The 17,261-nt window shown below is 37.4% G+C and overlaps 1 protein-coding gene across 3 annotated transcripts in view; it reads left to right on the top strand.

Moving 5' to 3' along the window:
- The window catches only part of LOC120399305 (cadherin-7), a 109,074-nt gene extending 102,184 nt beyond the window's left edge, over window positions 1–6,890 (top strand). For all 3 annotated transcript variants that reach the window (XM_039527458.1, XM_039527459.1, XM_039527457.1), the window contains exon 12: window positions 6,002–6,890. In XM_039527458.1, coding sequence (XP_039383392.1) covers window positions 6,002–6,495 — 494 coding nt within the window. In that variant the 3' untranslated portion in view covers window positions 6,496–6,890. The remainder of the gene's footprint in view (window positions 1–6,001) is intronic.
- Window positions 6,891–17,261: the final 10,371 nt, after the last annotated feature.

The raw sequence follows: 17,261 nt of genomic DNA, 5'->3' as shown, positions 1-17,261 counted from the left end.
CAGGTTGCAGTGTTTCTTGTTTCTGGTGTTTAAAACCTGTGACAGACAAAGCAGGGAGCTTTTCAAATTTGTTCTTTACTTATTTTGCTGTACTTAAATTGCTCGGTCAATACTTAAGAACAGTATGTAAGGTTAATAAGGTTAAAAATGGAATTGAGCCATATGGAAAAAATTATTACTGCCCTGATCATCAGCACGACTAAAGAAAGTTCCTGAACACATGCCCTCCCATATTTGCACACTTAGATCAGTGACTAAGGGCCAGATCCTTATCTGGTATAAATTGGCATTGCTTGGTTGAAGTTGACAGAGTAATACAAGTTTGCACAACTTGGGATCTGTCCCAAAGTACTTTACAGAAATACAATTTCTGTACTCATAGAAAGCCATTTCACCCAACACTGACATACCATCATTTCTGGCATATAAATAAATGAGATGGTTATCTTCAAAGACGTGTAAAAATATTCCATGGTGTACAGGATTGTTGTGTGTGTGTGTATGTGTGTGTTTCTTAAACAGGAGACAGTGTTTCTCAGGGAAATCATTCAACAGAGACCCAACTTGTTAGTTGTCAAGTTGCCAGGTAGTAACTTGTTTATTCTCTTCAGTGCAACGGGGTTGGAATGCAGCAGATAACTTATGGCACCACAGTGCTCCTTCTTATCCCTTGGAGACTGTTCACAAGCACTGACAAAGAGAAGAGGAGAGAATCTCAGAACATATTATCTAAATAATTTGTTCTGCGGCATATGAAGGACATGGCTGCTTGCTGCCTGGCTGTTGATGTTAGGTGTCAAAAGAATTGGCATTAACTGCATTTTGTGGGGTTTCAGAACTGGCCATCTGAATATCCCCACAAAGTTCACTTTTGCTTGTCCAAATGGACATTTGCATAGCTGAGCCCGTTACCACTTTCTGCCTACAAAGTCACATTTGGATGCTTACATGCAAAGCTGCAGGTACCTGTTAAACAACTGACTTTGAAGATGTAGTCCTGTGTGAATGTCAGAGTTAGAGCCTCAAAGTGGAGGGGCCAAAGTGGTGAGCTTTTCTCCCACTAGTTTGACTAATGAAAATTGATTTCTAAACTGTGTTCCACAAGAAAGTTCTAATAGTCTTAGAAAAGCTGCACAGTATCAACTCTGCAGCAGAGCTGTTGTTTTCAACAAAAACATGGCTGTAATTTATGCTACGAAGAGCGTATGAAAAGTGCCATGCTGGGTGTCATTCACTTTATACTGTACATAATGCTTTTAAGATATGAGAGGAAATATTTAACTCCTTTGATAATTATATGGTAATTTCATTCAGTGTAATTTATTTTTCAGTTAACATCTCACAGATGCAATAATAATTGTTTTTATAATAAGCATTTAACATAGTGTGTAACTACAATTTTATTATATGTATATGTAAAAGCTCACAAAAAGAAGTGTTTGCACGTAAAGCTACACATAACTTATTTCCAGAGCTCAGGAATTTCCATTTCATTGAAACAGCAGTGCGGTAGAATCAGAGTCTGGTTTATAATGTGCTTTCCCTACTTTTAGCTTCTATACTTGAAATGGTAACCCACCGTCAGCACCCACTTTCCTATCCCATACTAAAAAAAAGGTCTTTGCACCTCATTATATACACTGCTATATGCTATATTATATAATAATATGATTAAACTTCCAAAAGTAGATTTAAAAATTAAAATAAAATTAGATACAAATTGTTTATTAATTGTTAATATTATTGTACCATGCATGAGTCCTAATGAGATATGCGACTCTTTGTGCAATTTTGGTACAAATACATAGTAAGAAACAGTCCCTGTCCTAAAGAGCTTACATTCTAAATAGATAAGATGGACACAGGATGTGAAACTGACTCATAACGAGATTATGGCCTATATTTTTTTAAGTAAATGGTGTTTTGGGGTGAGTCAATATTGGGATACCCAACCTGAGATACCTTGAAGGGGGGCTGATTTTCAGATGGTGCTAAGAACCTGCTCTCTGAAAATCATCCCCTGCTAAGATCTCTCAAATTGGGCATACAACATTACCAGTCACTTTTGAAAATTTTAGCCAGGTTGATTTACCCAGAAAACTTGTGCAGATCTGGGAACAGATCTCCTAGTCCCAATCTACTTTAACCACAAGAGCTATCTGATTGCACTAGCCATAGGAGTATATGAATTAGAACGCTACTGAGGCATTTCTTAGATGGTTGAAGATACCCAGCTTTAGCTTCAGGATTCATAACACACCCAAGGCATGAACCAATTCAACTAATTCAAAGCCTGATGTAGTTTATAGCTATATTAGAGAACATGCTTAAGGGACTATTGTATGGCAGTGGGTATTAGCTGCATGCTGTTCTTTATAGCCCTGTTTGTGGTCCTCTCTTCTGAGTTGTCTGTTGGCTATTATTACATCTTTACAATGATACAGCAATTGCCTTGAGTACAAAATGAAAGTCTAGAACAAAAACAGAGACAGGGAGACATGCTGGGTGACAGCCTACTAAGGTAAGTGAGAACTTCAAATTTACACACATTTCACAATGGCTTTGAGAGGCACTGACTTACAAAGGAATATACTTGGGACTGGTCTACACACAGTTTTTGCACTGACTGAACTCTATTTGTTCAGAAACAGATTAAGGTAAATGGTTACAACCCTTACTATGGTTGCAGTGACAGAAAGGTATCAATTATCAGAATAGCTGATTTTGACAAAATGTATCCAAACAAGCTGTGCTGATATAAATATATTTATATCTGTATAACTGCATCCACATAAGGGCATTGTAATGATTTAACTCAATTGCTTTTTCTACCAAGCTAGTTGAATTGGTACAAAATCCAAGTGTAGTCCCAGCCATTATTTGTTCTGGTTATTCATGGATTAGTTGTTTGTAACAATTGGTATTAGCTGCTTTGCTTATTAAATATAACAACCAGTGATGTTATTGTCTGTGTGGTAGTTTAGTGTTAATATCTATACCTAATGCTTGTGCTATACTTTTATTTCCACTGTACAATCTATAAAATTAGCTTTTCTAGTCATTCAGTCAGGCACGCTTTACCACTTGATCACTGGTTCTGTGACGAACATGGGAAAGGAAATAGGCCATAATGGGAAATAGACTACATTTAAAATCAGACGTGCTTGCTTTAGGTACCACAGATGTTTGGTTTTGGCCTGTAATAATCTCCACAGTCCCTGCAATGCAGCTAAGGCTTTGTTCATTTGAGGTTAAACATTATTGTTCATAGCTGCTGGAGTAGTTAGAAATTAATAATCTTTTAAAGCCATCTAAATGCTAAAATGTTTAACCTTTTGAAAGACTTCATATTTTTCTTGGCTTCAAGCAAGAGTGGGATGTACAAGGCATACTACATAAAACATTCATTTTATCTTGATTTTTATTGTACCTCTAGGCAGGCATATCTACTAAGTTTCATATTTTTCACTTATTAGCAGGTATTTAAATCTTAAAATGAAGTCTGCTCAGCATGACAGGAGTGTGAAAACACATCTACACTTGAGTAAAGGAAGTGATTAGATGCTTGTTACATGGCAATAAAAATTGTCACACTGACATGGTAAAAAATATAAAAGAAGAACTAACAGATGGAGAAAACCCTTAGTTCTGTCTATAGTGATCTTAAATTAAATCACAAATTTATCACTGATAGCGACATAATTTGTCTTTCATTTAAAAATATCACTTTTAGTAAGAAAACCTGTTATGAGTGAAATTTAACCATTGTGTCTAGGAGATATATATATGTGTATAGGGACAGAGGGAGTGTACATATTACGTTCACCATACTGTAATTTACAACAAAACATATATTCTGCTAACACAAAAATGTTTGGAAATGACTCAAATCCCTTTTAAAGGTCAAACTCCTAATATTTCAAACTGATGTAAATGTGGCTCAGAATAGTGTTCATCAAACCAGTGCCGCCTTAAAGTAATGTATGTCTTTCTTGTGCCAGTAGATGTCATGCAAAAAATATAGGCTGATGCAGCAATAATTCACAATCACAAAGCATCTGCTAATAGATGGATCATTAGATGCATGCCCTGTAGCTACTACATGAAAAATAATGTATTGCTTACTATATTTGTCAAAAAGAGAAAACTTCAGGAAGAAAACTTGTTTCAGTCTTACTTTTAGAAGGCACACAATGTGCCCAGGAAGGAACTGCAAAAACCTGTCTTTGAAGTCTGATTGTGCTGTAAGCCAGTTTGACACTGGACTGGAAAAGCTACATAAAAAGGATGGTGTGGTACTTCTAAACAGAAAAGAAGTCTGAAAGACTTTGAGTTGCTTTGGTATTTTTACCACCTGTCCCACATCTTAAATTATGCCCTGTTTGTAGATTGACATCTTTGTAGAAAATACCTCCCTGAAAAGATGTTCTCATGGGGATGACAATCCTGCATTATGTACTGAATTGATGTCACACCTGAGAATACTTGGGGACAGTTCACGTAGTTGGGTAGTGTCCCAAGGTAGTTATTTATGTATTTAATGCCCATAATATGTCTTTGGGTTAATGGTGTCTAATTAATATTTCATTATGTAATATCTCAGTTCAACTACTCTTATTATTGTGGTATGCCCTAATATTGCTATATATCTGGTTGTGCTTCTGTTTATATTATAAAACCTTATATTCAGTGTTTTGAATTCTGAAACAAAAGTTCAGTCCATGAAGAAGCATGGCATTCAAAGAATCAGCCCAAAGAAGAACTGAGTTCCTTTAAACCAAAACTGATCTAAATTAGCTTTCAGGAATTTTTCCCTTCAGGAAGTCTGTGTAACGTCCAGCAGAAGTACGTGAGTGTTGTGGGGCAAAGAATATAACCTTGGATCATGTATTTTTTTACAAAAATATATTCATAGGAGAGTTTTAAAATAGCACCAAGGCACAATGCTATGAGATAGGGTGGAAGAGCAGCTTTACTACTGAATGTCTTCTGATTTTTACAACCTTAAGTATGCATTATAGCTCCCACTAATCCCATCAAAGTTATTCAGATGCTTCAATGTTAAAATAAAATAATCATTTTTAGGAGGATGAGTAACAGTCTGTCATCTCTCAAACATGAATGTAGTATTCACATTAGTCCCTTCAAATTATGTTTATGAATAGTACTTGTTTGTTTACCAAAACATATTTAAACTGTAAATGATTGGAAGTATATTATATGCCTGGAGTGAATCTCCTCCTTGTACTTTGGCTAAGTCTCTATAAATTAATCTTGGCTTTTAAGCTTAAAAAAAGAAACCTGAAGTATCAGAATTTTTTAAACCATTACCTTTAGGGGTTGTGTTTACAAGCTGCCTTTGCAATTCTCATTAGACATAATTCACAGGCACCAACAATATTATTTTGCACATTAAAGCAAAGTGCAGTCTAATATAGAGATGCTTTTAATCCATGAACTCAAAACAGGCTTATATTAGACATTACTTAACTACTCAGAGTTTCCCAATCAAGGAACAGGTATTTTATCAGTGAACCTATGGTGGCATACTTTAATTCAGTCCATTCTCAAACTACAGTTGTTAAACTCCATGCAGTATCTTTATGAATGTGCTTTTACCGCTTGGGCAATTAGTAGTTCAGAAAAAGGTCTCTTTTTTTATTTTGTGGCTGTAAGATGGTAATAATCAGCCTCAACTGGCTCTTAAATTTATGTTTAGCAGATAGTGTGGGATATAGCATTAAAGATGAAGACATTAAGTCAGAATTACTGTGGAAATAGAAATAGATTCTGTAATATCTAAAAGGTCTTTGTTTAAAAGCCATTTTAGAACCTACTAGTGATTCGAAATCTAACTGCATGATGTGGACATTGTGTTCCATGGATAAGGAAAGGATCTGTATGGTGTAAACTAAGGAATAGTTCCACTACTGGGAAAGAACTGAGTGGAGGATAAATTCAAACTTCAGCTTCACTAAAACTTTGGTCTTTTGTGTTCCAGTGCTGGTCTTGCTAATTGTCACCATGAGACGGCGGAAAAAAGAGCCACTAATTTTTGATGAGGAGAGAGACATCAGGGAAAACATAGTCAGATATGATGATGAAGGCGGCGGAGAAGAAGACACGGAGGCTTTTGATATGGCTGCCTTGAGAAACCTCAACATCATCCGAGACACCAAGACCAGAAGGGATGTGACTCCCGAGATTCAGTTCTTGAGCCGACCAACTTTTAAAAGTATCCCAGATAATGTCATTTTTAGGGAATTTATCTGGGAGAGACTAAAAGAGGCTGATGTGGATCCCTGTGCTCCGCCATATGATTCCTTGCAGACATATGCCTTTGAGGGAAATGGCTCAGTGGCTGAGTCACTCAGCTCTTTAGATTCCATCAGTTCAAACTCTGATCAGAATTATGATTACCTCAGTGACTGGGGGCCTCGTTTTAAACGACTTGCGGATATGTATGGAACTGGACCTGACAGCTTCTACTCATAGCCTTGGAGCCTTTCTATGTAAATGAACTGAAGAAAAACAAAAACAAAAACTCAACATCTGGACTAAGGCAAGTTGTAAATATTTCTCCATTTTTAACCTTTTAGGTTTTTTTTTTGCCTTGGTGAAGCATATTTTCATTAGACTTGTCCTAGGGACTGCACTGACCACACAGAACCTGAGCATTTGGTGGCATTTTTGATAAAATGAGATGCTCAGCCATATCCAAATAGATAGCAACCCTCATATACCTGCAGAGGCAACTAACTTCTAGGAGTATGTTGTGCACTGTGACTTCAATGAGCCAATGATACCCTGTAGATGCCTTCACAGTACTGCCATGTCTAGATTGTTAACAGGGCTGGCTCCAGGGGTTTTGCCGCCCCAAGCAGCCAAAAAAAAAAAAAAAAAAAGTTGTGATCTGCGGCAATTCAGCAGGAGGTCCTTCGCTCCGAGCGGGAGTGAGGGACCCTCCGCCAAATTGCCGACGAATACCTGAAAGTGCCGCCCCACTCCGGAGTTGCCGCCCCAAGCACCTGCTTGATAAGCTGGTGCCTGGAGCCGGCCCTGATTGCAAAGTCTCTAATAAGGGATAGGTAGAAGAGGAAACAAACAAACACAATCTTCCATTCAAAACAATCTTACAATATATATTGTACTTTTCTGATACAAAATCTTTTGGCAAATTTTATTTACAGTCTTGCATGCAGCTTGCTTGCTCAAAAAAAACAAACAAACAAACAAACAAAAAACCAAACCCAGCAGAATATTTTTATTGGTGGCGATGAAAAGAGCTATTTAATCAGAAATCTCTGTAAATACCTAGGGTTATCAAAACAAACAAAAATAATTGCAAACCATGCTAAGAAAACCTGCAATATTTGTCATCAATTTATTGAATTAATTTACAATCCAGATAAAATAAAAAACATGGAAATGGATTCTTAAATTTGAAAACGGTCTTGTGATGCCTGTGTAGGTACGCAAAAAGTTGCTGTCTATTTGTTATTTTTTATTATCTCTTCTGATTTGTACAGGAGAATTTATCTTTTTTTTTTAATTTGTCATATAGAGTTATATTTATTTTGGAGCTCCAGTCTCTGCTAAATTCAGGTCCATTTTATTGCCTCGTGGTATTAGACTCGTCAGAACATGCTGATTTTTCTCCAGTCTCAGATACATGAAGGAAATGAAGCATGGAAATGGAGAAATTACAGTAAAGCAATCGAGCCCGCCATTCATCTCTCAGAAAGGAGCACAGCTACAAGGACACACAGTCATTCTTCTGAGCTATTACCATGTCTGAGGCATTTGAATAAAATATTTGTACATTGCATTTTCGAAAGACGCCTCAGAGGTAGTTGGGAGTGTCTTTAGTGCGAGATTTAGTTTTCAAGGTCACATGTCCTATGCGCTTGGAAGACTTTAAAGACCGTGCTTTTTTCTCCCCTTCTCTTTTGCTGTTAATGAATCACAATAAAAGAGTGTTAAAATTTTCTTTCATATGTTAAGCAATGTAATGCTATAAACTCCAGAATCCATCTTTTGATCCTGACTCACATAAGTATTTTCCCCAGAGGAATTAACTTCACAACACATACTTTCTACACTGATTCAGGAGTGCCAAAATAGAAGGACAATTGCAGTAGGTTAAAATATTGTACAATTTTGAAGTAGGGTTTCTTAGAATAAGACTTTTTTTTTATAATTCTGACAATATTTATACTTCATCTTTCATGATTTATTACTAGAAAATAAGGCATATATTCAAGTAACAATAATGTTTTCTTTTAATATTCTTTCCATTTTTTTTCTTTTTGAAACATATGTAGATGAGTTCCTAAATAAGGCCCTGATCTTACAAACATTATTCATGTGTTAAATTGAAATGACTTGACTTTGCTAGGACTTCAGAAGCATGCATAAGTGTTGAAGGGTTAGGGCCTAAGTATGAAGCAAGTAGTCACTCCATAGTGGATGAGGTTCACCCTGAAAGTGCTTCTTTCTGAAAAGAGGACCCTTAAAGTGGAATTCTAATGTATGGATTGCACATGGGGGTGGGGGAAAATACCCTCAAGGTTTTGTAATTCTTGCAATCCAGCATTATCAATTAACTATGTGAAAGTGGCCTTCAGCCTCATTAAAAACGTAATTTTGATCATCTGCAACACAGTTATTTAATTTGGATAACATTTGTGTAGACAATCATTGCTTCATGATTCAGTAGATTTGCTTATAGTTGTATTAAATCTATATATATAGATATATATATAGATAGATAGATAGATAGATGACCGATTTTGTAATGGAACTGAAAGATAATTACCCATGACTTTTAGTCACATATGTAAGATTTTCAATAAAAGAAAGTGAAAAAAGTATGAAGCGTATGCAGTTCAATAAAAGTAAGGTGTTATGTTGGTGTTAAATGAACAAGGTGATGGGAGAACAATTTTATAATAATCTCCTTGTTGGTGAGAAGATAAAATAATTCATGCATTTGGATTATGAAGTCAAAAGTGCTGATTTTAGCACATATCACTCAAAGGAGATTTCAGTGTTATTTAAGTAAACAGCACCACTGTCTTGCTTTTTTCCTTTTTTATATTTATAAAAACAAAGTATATCCCCTTTCTCATAAAAATGTGTCAGCTTCCAATAGCCTTGCATTTGCTATTGGAAGAAATCTGTTCCACTTTATTTAATGCATTGAAAATTCTTGCATGTATTCATTTTCCATTACACAATTTGAAGATGGTCCTGAAACTCTGTTGTTACACTACACACATTTGTCTCCTGGGTATAAAAATTATTACATTTAAAAAGTCTCTAATATTTGATGAGAGAGGTAACTATAGTACATATAATGCAATTTTTAAAAGGATTCTTCAGAGTATCAAATTATGGTGTTTCAGAGTTTTTCATTGGATTAAAATTCTTTATTTTATAGGGGGTGGTTGTTGTTGTTCTTATGGGGTCTGATGTTGAACACCTTATAAAAGACTAAGTGGCTGACTAAATATAAGATCATAAGAATGGCTAAAATGGATCAGACCAATGGTCCATCTAGCTCATTGTCTTCTGACAGTGACCGAAGCCAAATGCTGATGTGGGAATGAATAGAAGAGGGCAATTTCGAGTGACCCATCCCCTGATATCCAGTCTCAGCTTCTAGCAGTTGGAAGTTTAGGGCATCCGGAACATGGAGTTTCATCCCTAACCATCTTAGCCAATAGCCATTGATGGATCTATCCTCCATAAACTTATCTAATTTTTTTCTAACCCAGTTATACTTCTGGCCTTCATGACATCCCAGATTGACTTGTGCGAAGAAATACTTCTTTTTGTTTGTTTTAAACCTGCTGCCTATTAATTTCATTGGTTGACCCCTGGTTCTTGTGTTATGTGAAGGGCTAAATAACATTTCCGTATTCATTTTCTCCTCACCATTCATGATTTTATAAACCTCTATTGTGTCCCCTGCTTAATCATCTCTTTTCTAAGCTTAACAGTCCCAGTCTTTTTAGTCTCTCCTCATACAGAAGCTGTTCGATAATCCTATTCATGTTTGTTTCCCCTCTGTACTTTTCCAGTTCTAAATGGTGAAAGTAAAGGGTATTACTTCTTTTTGTGTGTCCCACAAGGACAATGGAACATTCCTAAAGAGCTCCTTTGAACAGACTTTCCTTCACAATTTTTTACAAAATTTTCATTAAAATTTTGAAAATTTCTAACTAGCTCTTATAGTTAAAGAGAGTTCACTGAAGTCCTCATTTGGCAGAATATCAACCAACCAGCCACCCATAATTAAAATTTAACTCCTTCCTGTTCCCACCAAGTCACAACTGAGTTGTATGGTGGGTATGCCTAGCTGAAATTCCCTGAGGCCTCTACAATATTCTACCATAGGGATCGGCAACCTTTGGCACGTGGCCACTCCAGGCCAATGGGGGCGGTGAGAAGCGAACCGCGGCCAGTGGGGGCCACAATTGGCCAAACCTGTGGACGCGGCAGGTAAACAAACTGGCCTGGCCTGCCATAGTGCTTACCCTGGCAGGCCACATGCCAAAGATTGCCGATCCCTGGTCTAGCAGGACTACTGACAAAGTCTGGGTAAAGCTGTCACACTCAGGTGAGATTATGGACCAGGATCTTTACTCTGCTATGAACATGTACATCCACTGTAATAGGTGGATTTACTCTGGTGTAAAACTGATATAATGGAGTGAGTAATCTGACCCTATATTTCTTATTACCAGAGGAATAAGGTCAGTATCTGCACAGCACTAATATTCAAGATAGATTTCAGTCCTTCTTGAAATAAATGATCCTGTTAGATGGATTGATGTGATCACTCCAGTACTCTTACCAGGTGTCATGACATCAGCTGTGACAAAAACAGATTATTCAGGATCAAAGATATTATTGCTTCTGTTGTGTTTGTTCTTTTTCACTGTCTGAGACTTTTTTCTTTACAGATTTCTCTCTTGAATCAATGTTTCCCTTCTAAATTACTTTTCTTTATTGATTTTCTGTGTATGCACACTTGTCAATATCAAAACGTTTTTCATCCTCTTTTCTTGTACAGATTCTGGGTGAAGCCATGTTGTTCAATATAAAATACCAATCACTTATGTTTCCAAAGTACCCACCACTGGATGACACAAAGTCAAGTGGTATTTTCTGACCTGGTCATCATGAAAAGCAAATACACTCTAAACCACATAGTTGTATGCACTTGTAAGAATATTGCAGAGCTGAAATGGGAACACACAATGCTGTTGACTGTGGTTTCCAGCAAATCTGTTATCAAATTCATGGTTGTAGCTGATCACATGGCTGATTTTTTGTATAGAGCACTTCTCCTTGAAGGGCTATGCCCATGTTAAAAATCTGTGCATAGTTATATTGATCTGAGGAATGCTAAGCAGCTTCACATTCACATCAGCACAGATAGGTATCATTTATGTGTGATCCTTATTTCAGCTAATTGTAATATAGCACTTTCTCATGCATCAAGCTCAAAATGCTTTGCAAAGGAGTGAATCGTCATTATCCCAATTTTACAGATGAGGAAAGTCAATGACAAAGCCAGGAATAGAATGCTGAGTCCCAGTTCAGAGCCCTGGCCATGACATCACATCCCCTCCCACATTGTCCATCTCAGTGCATAGATCAGTCTTGCATATAAACAACTGTCTAATTCAGATTCATCACAAGTGCAGCAGGTAACATTCAGCACTGTTCACAAAAATGGCTTTAAGGATGACTAATTGTCCTTGTGTTCTCTGAGATACAAGAGTCAGATCAAAACAGGAGTCTGCCTTATCCAGAATATCCTCTAATGGATCAATTCACTGTCTGAGACAAGCTTACCAACCAGTGTGTGTAGTAAAGCATGCTGGCTAGGCAAAAATGTCATAGTTTTAAATTATGTTTTGGCTTGCTAGTGGATCATTATCTACAAGATGAGTGGGATACTTGGAAATACCTGAGAGGTGTTACATAAAATCTGCGAACTCTTAGATCATATTGTTACTGTCAGAAAACAACTGGACATGTATAGCCTGAAGAAATCAACTTACCTAATTATTATGAAGATTCTGCAACAAAAGAAAGGGATATGTGGCAATCACAAGAAAGAACAAAGATTGTAAACATAGATATTGCTCTCTATAAACTCTCAAATCAGTGGAATATTTGCTGTCAAATAAAATATATTGAAAATATTTCTTAATCTATGTATACAGGTTGTTCTAAAGAACCCGAAGCCAATGGAATGTGCAATTAAATGTGCATTTAACCATCCCATACACTTTTCTTTTATGTAAAAGGACCCAGCATCAGTGTATACCGCACAGAATCAGTTCAAAGAATCTTCCCTAAAACCTTAGGCCATCCCTATGCTTAATGGTGTGATAGCAGTGAAGATCACCAACACATGTAAATGATTACATCTCAGGCTTTGACAGGAAAATCAGCTATGTTTTTAATATTTTTGACACAAATGAAATTCGAGAAGTGTTGGACATATTTGCAGAACTCCTTTTCCCAGGAGATTTATAGTCCATTTGTGTTGTTGCATACTTGCTGTAGTCTCAAACTAAGAAAACAGAGTAGTTCACTTTACCCACCATGATTGTGAAGTTCCTCTGAGATGGAATGATTTAGCTATTTTACTTTACACCCAGCAACACACCACATTTTAAGTTACAAGAGAATTATAAACAGGAAGAAGCAACTGGGATTTGGTTTGAACCCTGTCACTCTTCCAGAAACCACAATGCTAATTGCCTAACAGATCCTAGCTCTCCTTAGTTACAAGACTGAACAGCTTGTAAGTTGCTGGACCCCTCACTCCTCCCAACTATAAGGGATGAGGGAAAGAGAAGAACCAACCCAACCCCCACTTCTCCTCTACTGGTTCCCAGGGAAAGATCATGAGTCAGCATAGCTCCTCCAGCTACTTTTCTGCCTCATAAACAGTGAATTTATTCTTACAATATCTCTAGGAGGGAGGTAAGTTTTAACACTATTTTATGGATGGGGATGGGAGGCACTGAGTAACTAAAGTGGCACGCTGATTCTGTGACAGATCCTAAATTTAAATTCCCAATACTAGTCTTGTTCCATAACCACAAGAACCATCCTTCCTCTTCTGGAAGTAAGAGGAAAGGAACCTCCTTCTCTCATCTCAGGGGCTGGGGAGAAAGACCTATATACAAAGGAGCATCAGATGACAAGGTGTTATAGTGACCATTGATAAGGTTAAACTGTCATTAACATCACCATTCTTATGGTACTCTAGGGCTAATACTGCACCTTCAGAACAGTGTCATTTCTACTAGTTTTATTAATAATGTTTAGGTGTTTAGCAAAACTAAACCTTAGGATTTTTTGAGTTTCATTACCTTTAACATGGTTTCTTCGCTAGCATTTATAGCATTCACTTTAGCTATGTGCAGAAAGAGAAAAAAAAAGATATAAAATTAAACTGAACCAGCACATGTGCAAAATGCCCTATGTACACTGACATTTATTGCCTTCCTCTAATTACTGCTTTGCCTCAGTACTCCTCTTTTCCTCTTATTGAGACTAACTACTCATCAGTTAGGCATAAGTGTGATATCAAACTAGACATTCAAGCCACATAGACCGTTCGAGTCTGACAAGATTGGGCAGTATGAATTTTTAAGTCTTCTTATTTCCTTAGTGATTAAAAAAATCCTACTACATGAAAAATAATATCACATTGATGAGGTGGTGGTAGGAAGAAAGAAGTGTCCATTAAGACACAAAAGATGAAGGGTAAAATCACCCTCACTGAAGGATAGTAAAGGGAGAGTGATAAAATGACCATTGAAAGTGGCAGGAGAAAGGATAGTTGGTCAGGTTTGATGGTCTCTCCTTTCTAACATCTCTTTATTCCCCTTCCTTTGTTAGGAGTCACTTTTCTTTGTCCTGCCATCAACCAAGCATCATCCACATATTTTATGGTACTACACCTATCTTACTAGAATGTTTTTAATGGCATAATCTAGTTGCTTTCAACAGAGTACACTTAACCTTGCTGTTACAGACAATACACTTGCTCTCATAGGTCATTTCTGAAGATTGATATCTCTGCACACACTAAATATGAATAGTGTTGCAAGATATTTATATTTTTGCATGATGTACAATACTGACTGGGAAAATAGCAGTTCAGTGTTTTCTAAAATCCAGAAAATGTGCCTTGTGATGCTGTAAGAGATCTTCATGTAGGGCCAGATTCTGATGTCCTTACTCGCACTGAGTAAACCACAGGCAATTCCATTTACTTCAGTGGGACTACCAGTGGGGTAAGGTACTATTCAAGTGTATCACAAGCTGCCCCCTTCTGTATGTGTGTGTGTGTGGGGGGGGTAACTTTGTCATTTTTGTTCTAATAAATTAAATGAAATAAATAAAAAGGGGTGAAGAGAGGAAGACAGAGACATGAAACCAAAAAGTTTTGCCTTGGTGCTTTCATTGCTTCAAAAATGATCCAGTCACAAAAGGGAGTAGTGTTGCAGGAGTAAAATTCCCCAATGGAAAATGAAATTGCCCCGTGGAGTAAAAACTTCCAGTCTTAATAATGGATAATAATAGGAATAATACCAGATAGCAAGCTTAATGGGAAATACGAAATTCCCAAAAGCAACAAGTTCTTGCCAATGGATATTTACCCACACTGATCCTTATCTATGAATGAAGTGCTCAGAAGAAATGCATTTTGTTCATGCTGTTAGTATGTTTAGTAGGGAATAGTTCCATGTCTTTTGATGTTTTTGTTTTTTTCCCCCTTCAATTCCTAGCAGTGTTTGAATGTAACATACAGCAAACACCCACAGTGATGAAAAGGTGTCCTTCCTCTGATGCTATATGGTACATCCAAGGACATTGCAAGGATTCATGCAATGTATGAGGTTAAAAATTGCTTCCTCTCATGTGAACTAAATAGGCTAGTGGAAAGATGTGTGTTTCATTGTTCTTTTTGTCCAATTCCTCTTGGCCCCCAAGACACAATATGATTGAGGTTTTTGTTAGATAGCATTTTTTGTCTTTGGGTACTTATTCATTTATTCTCCCTTGCAGTGAATGTGTAGAGGGTGAATGTAGAATAAGCAGGCAACACAGTTGAAGCTTGGAAATAAGAAAGGGGATTTAATATTTTCTTCCTCTTCACTATTGGATGATGCTGGCAAACTGGTTGGAAGGAAATGAAATGCTCATATTTCCAGTAGGGACAATTATCCTACAACAATACAAACATATAATAATAAAAATTAATAATGGTGAATAATTAATAATAAAAATAGATGAATAAACCATAATCCAATTCTTATAAAATGTCAAAACCCAATACCAATGATAAGAACCAAATATCAACACCAATAACTGGAAGCCAAAATTTAACTTAGACGTTCTGGTCCAGATGCTGCATCACTTGTACGAAGTGACTTATATTCAAATAGCCAGGGCCAGCTCCAGGGGTTTTGCCGCCCCAAGTAGCCAAAAAAAAAAAAAAAAAGCCACGATCGCAATCTGCGGCAATTCAGCGGGAGGTCCTTCGCTCTGAGCAGGAGTGAGGGACCCTCCAGAGAATTGCCGCCAAATAGCTGGACGTGCCGCCCCTCTCCAGAGTGGCCGCCCCAAGGACCTGGTTGCTAAGCTGGTGCCTGGAGCTGGCCCTGGCCCTGCAAATAGCTAGCAGCAGACCTGGTGATGAATCAAAACTCAAAGTGCTGCAATGTCATGGAAAGATCCTGAGATTAGAAATCCTAAGGCTGCTGCCTTTTTCCTTGAGGGTGGAAAATAATTTCATATGGAGTTGGAGGTAAGGGTTTGAATTCAATGGCAACTGTGCACATCTATATTTAAGGGCAAAATCTGACCCTACGAGCATTGCTGCAATTGGATGATTAGTTGAACAGCATTGTAAAGAACCCCTGTAGGCTGGAAGAGGAATTGTATTGTAGTAGTGAGTGATGCTACAGTGGAAAAAGTCATCAGCCTCACAATGAAAGGGGGATGATTCACTGTCCTGTGAGGATGGATTAGAAGGACAGGGAGAAATAAATTGTCATGGACATTTTAGAAAACAGTAATAAAATGTAACAGGTAAAAAATGTTTAATATAGTGCATGAATAAAGGTCATTAGGCCCACCAAGGTTCACAACATGACAACATGATTGTGTCCTCTGCTGGTGTATATTGGGAAGCATTGAGTTCAGTCAAGCTACACAGGTTTACAGCAACTGAAGACCTGCCGCAACATTTTACAGGTAAAGGTAACAACTGTAGTAGGTCTACTATTTCTGTATGCACATAAATGCATATCTGTAGTTATTCTTTGTTGAGACAATGTGTGGCTGTGTCTAAATCTTGTCAATTCTTCCTGTATATCATCTGTAAGGTAAGGCCTTTCCTCCATCCACACAGCTAAAACTCTTGTCCACGCTTTTATCATCTCATGTCTCAGTTACTGCAACACCTTTTTCTCTGGCCTTGACAAATGCATTCTTGCCCTGCTCATACTCATTCAGAATGCTGCTGAAAAGGTCATTTCCCTAGCTCACCGCTTTGACTATGTCACCTTTCATTTTGCAGCCCTCCCTTAGTTCCCCCTTCTCTATTGCATCAAACATAAGCTGCTTGGCTTCACTTTGAAGGCCCTTCACAACTTATCCCCATCTGTCTGTATCCACCTGTTGTCCCTATTTTATATGCTCATTGGAACATCTTTTTATTTTTGTGTTTGTACAGTGCCTAGTACAATAGAGTCCCAGTCCTAGGTAAATGGCAATTAATAAAATGGTCAAGTGGCAAGGCCCCTGGGCTTGGAGTCAAAAAACCTGAACTCTGTTCCCAGCCCTACCATTCACCTGCTGCAGGACCTTGGGCATGTCCCCTCCTCTGTGTCTTCCATATTCAAATCTACAGATAGAGTTCTGTATACGAGTTAGTGTTCTAATTCAAATGCTATGGCTTTGTACCCCCAAATAAACAATGTTTGTCAAGTTTTTAACTGAAGCCACTGGACATAATAATGGGTAAAATTCAGCCCTAGTATAAGGCTGGAGTAAGCAGTTTCAGGGTCAAATTCAGCAACAGTATAATTTAGATGTTGGGTATAGGGCAGCAAATGTGTGTAAGTGGCAAAGGTGCATAGCTTGAACTGAGCTGGTATTTAGGCTGTGTTCAAAATGAATGCAACTTACATGCCAAGGGATCTAATGGGAAAAAA

The sequence above is a fragment of the Mauremys reevesii genome, linkage group 2, assembly GCF_016161935.1.
Source record: "Mauremys reevesii isolate NIE-2019 linkage group 2, ASM1616193v1, whole genome shotgun sequence".
In the NCBI taxonomy this organism is placed as follows: Eukaryota; Metazoa; Chordata; order Testudines; family Geoemydidae; genus Mauremys; species Mauremys reevesii.
This window is presented reverse-complemented; position numbering and strand designations above follow the sequence as displayed.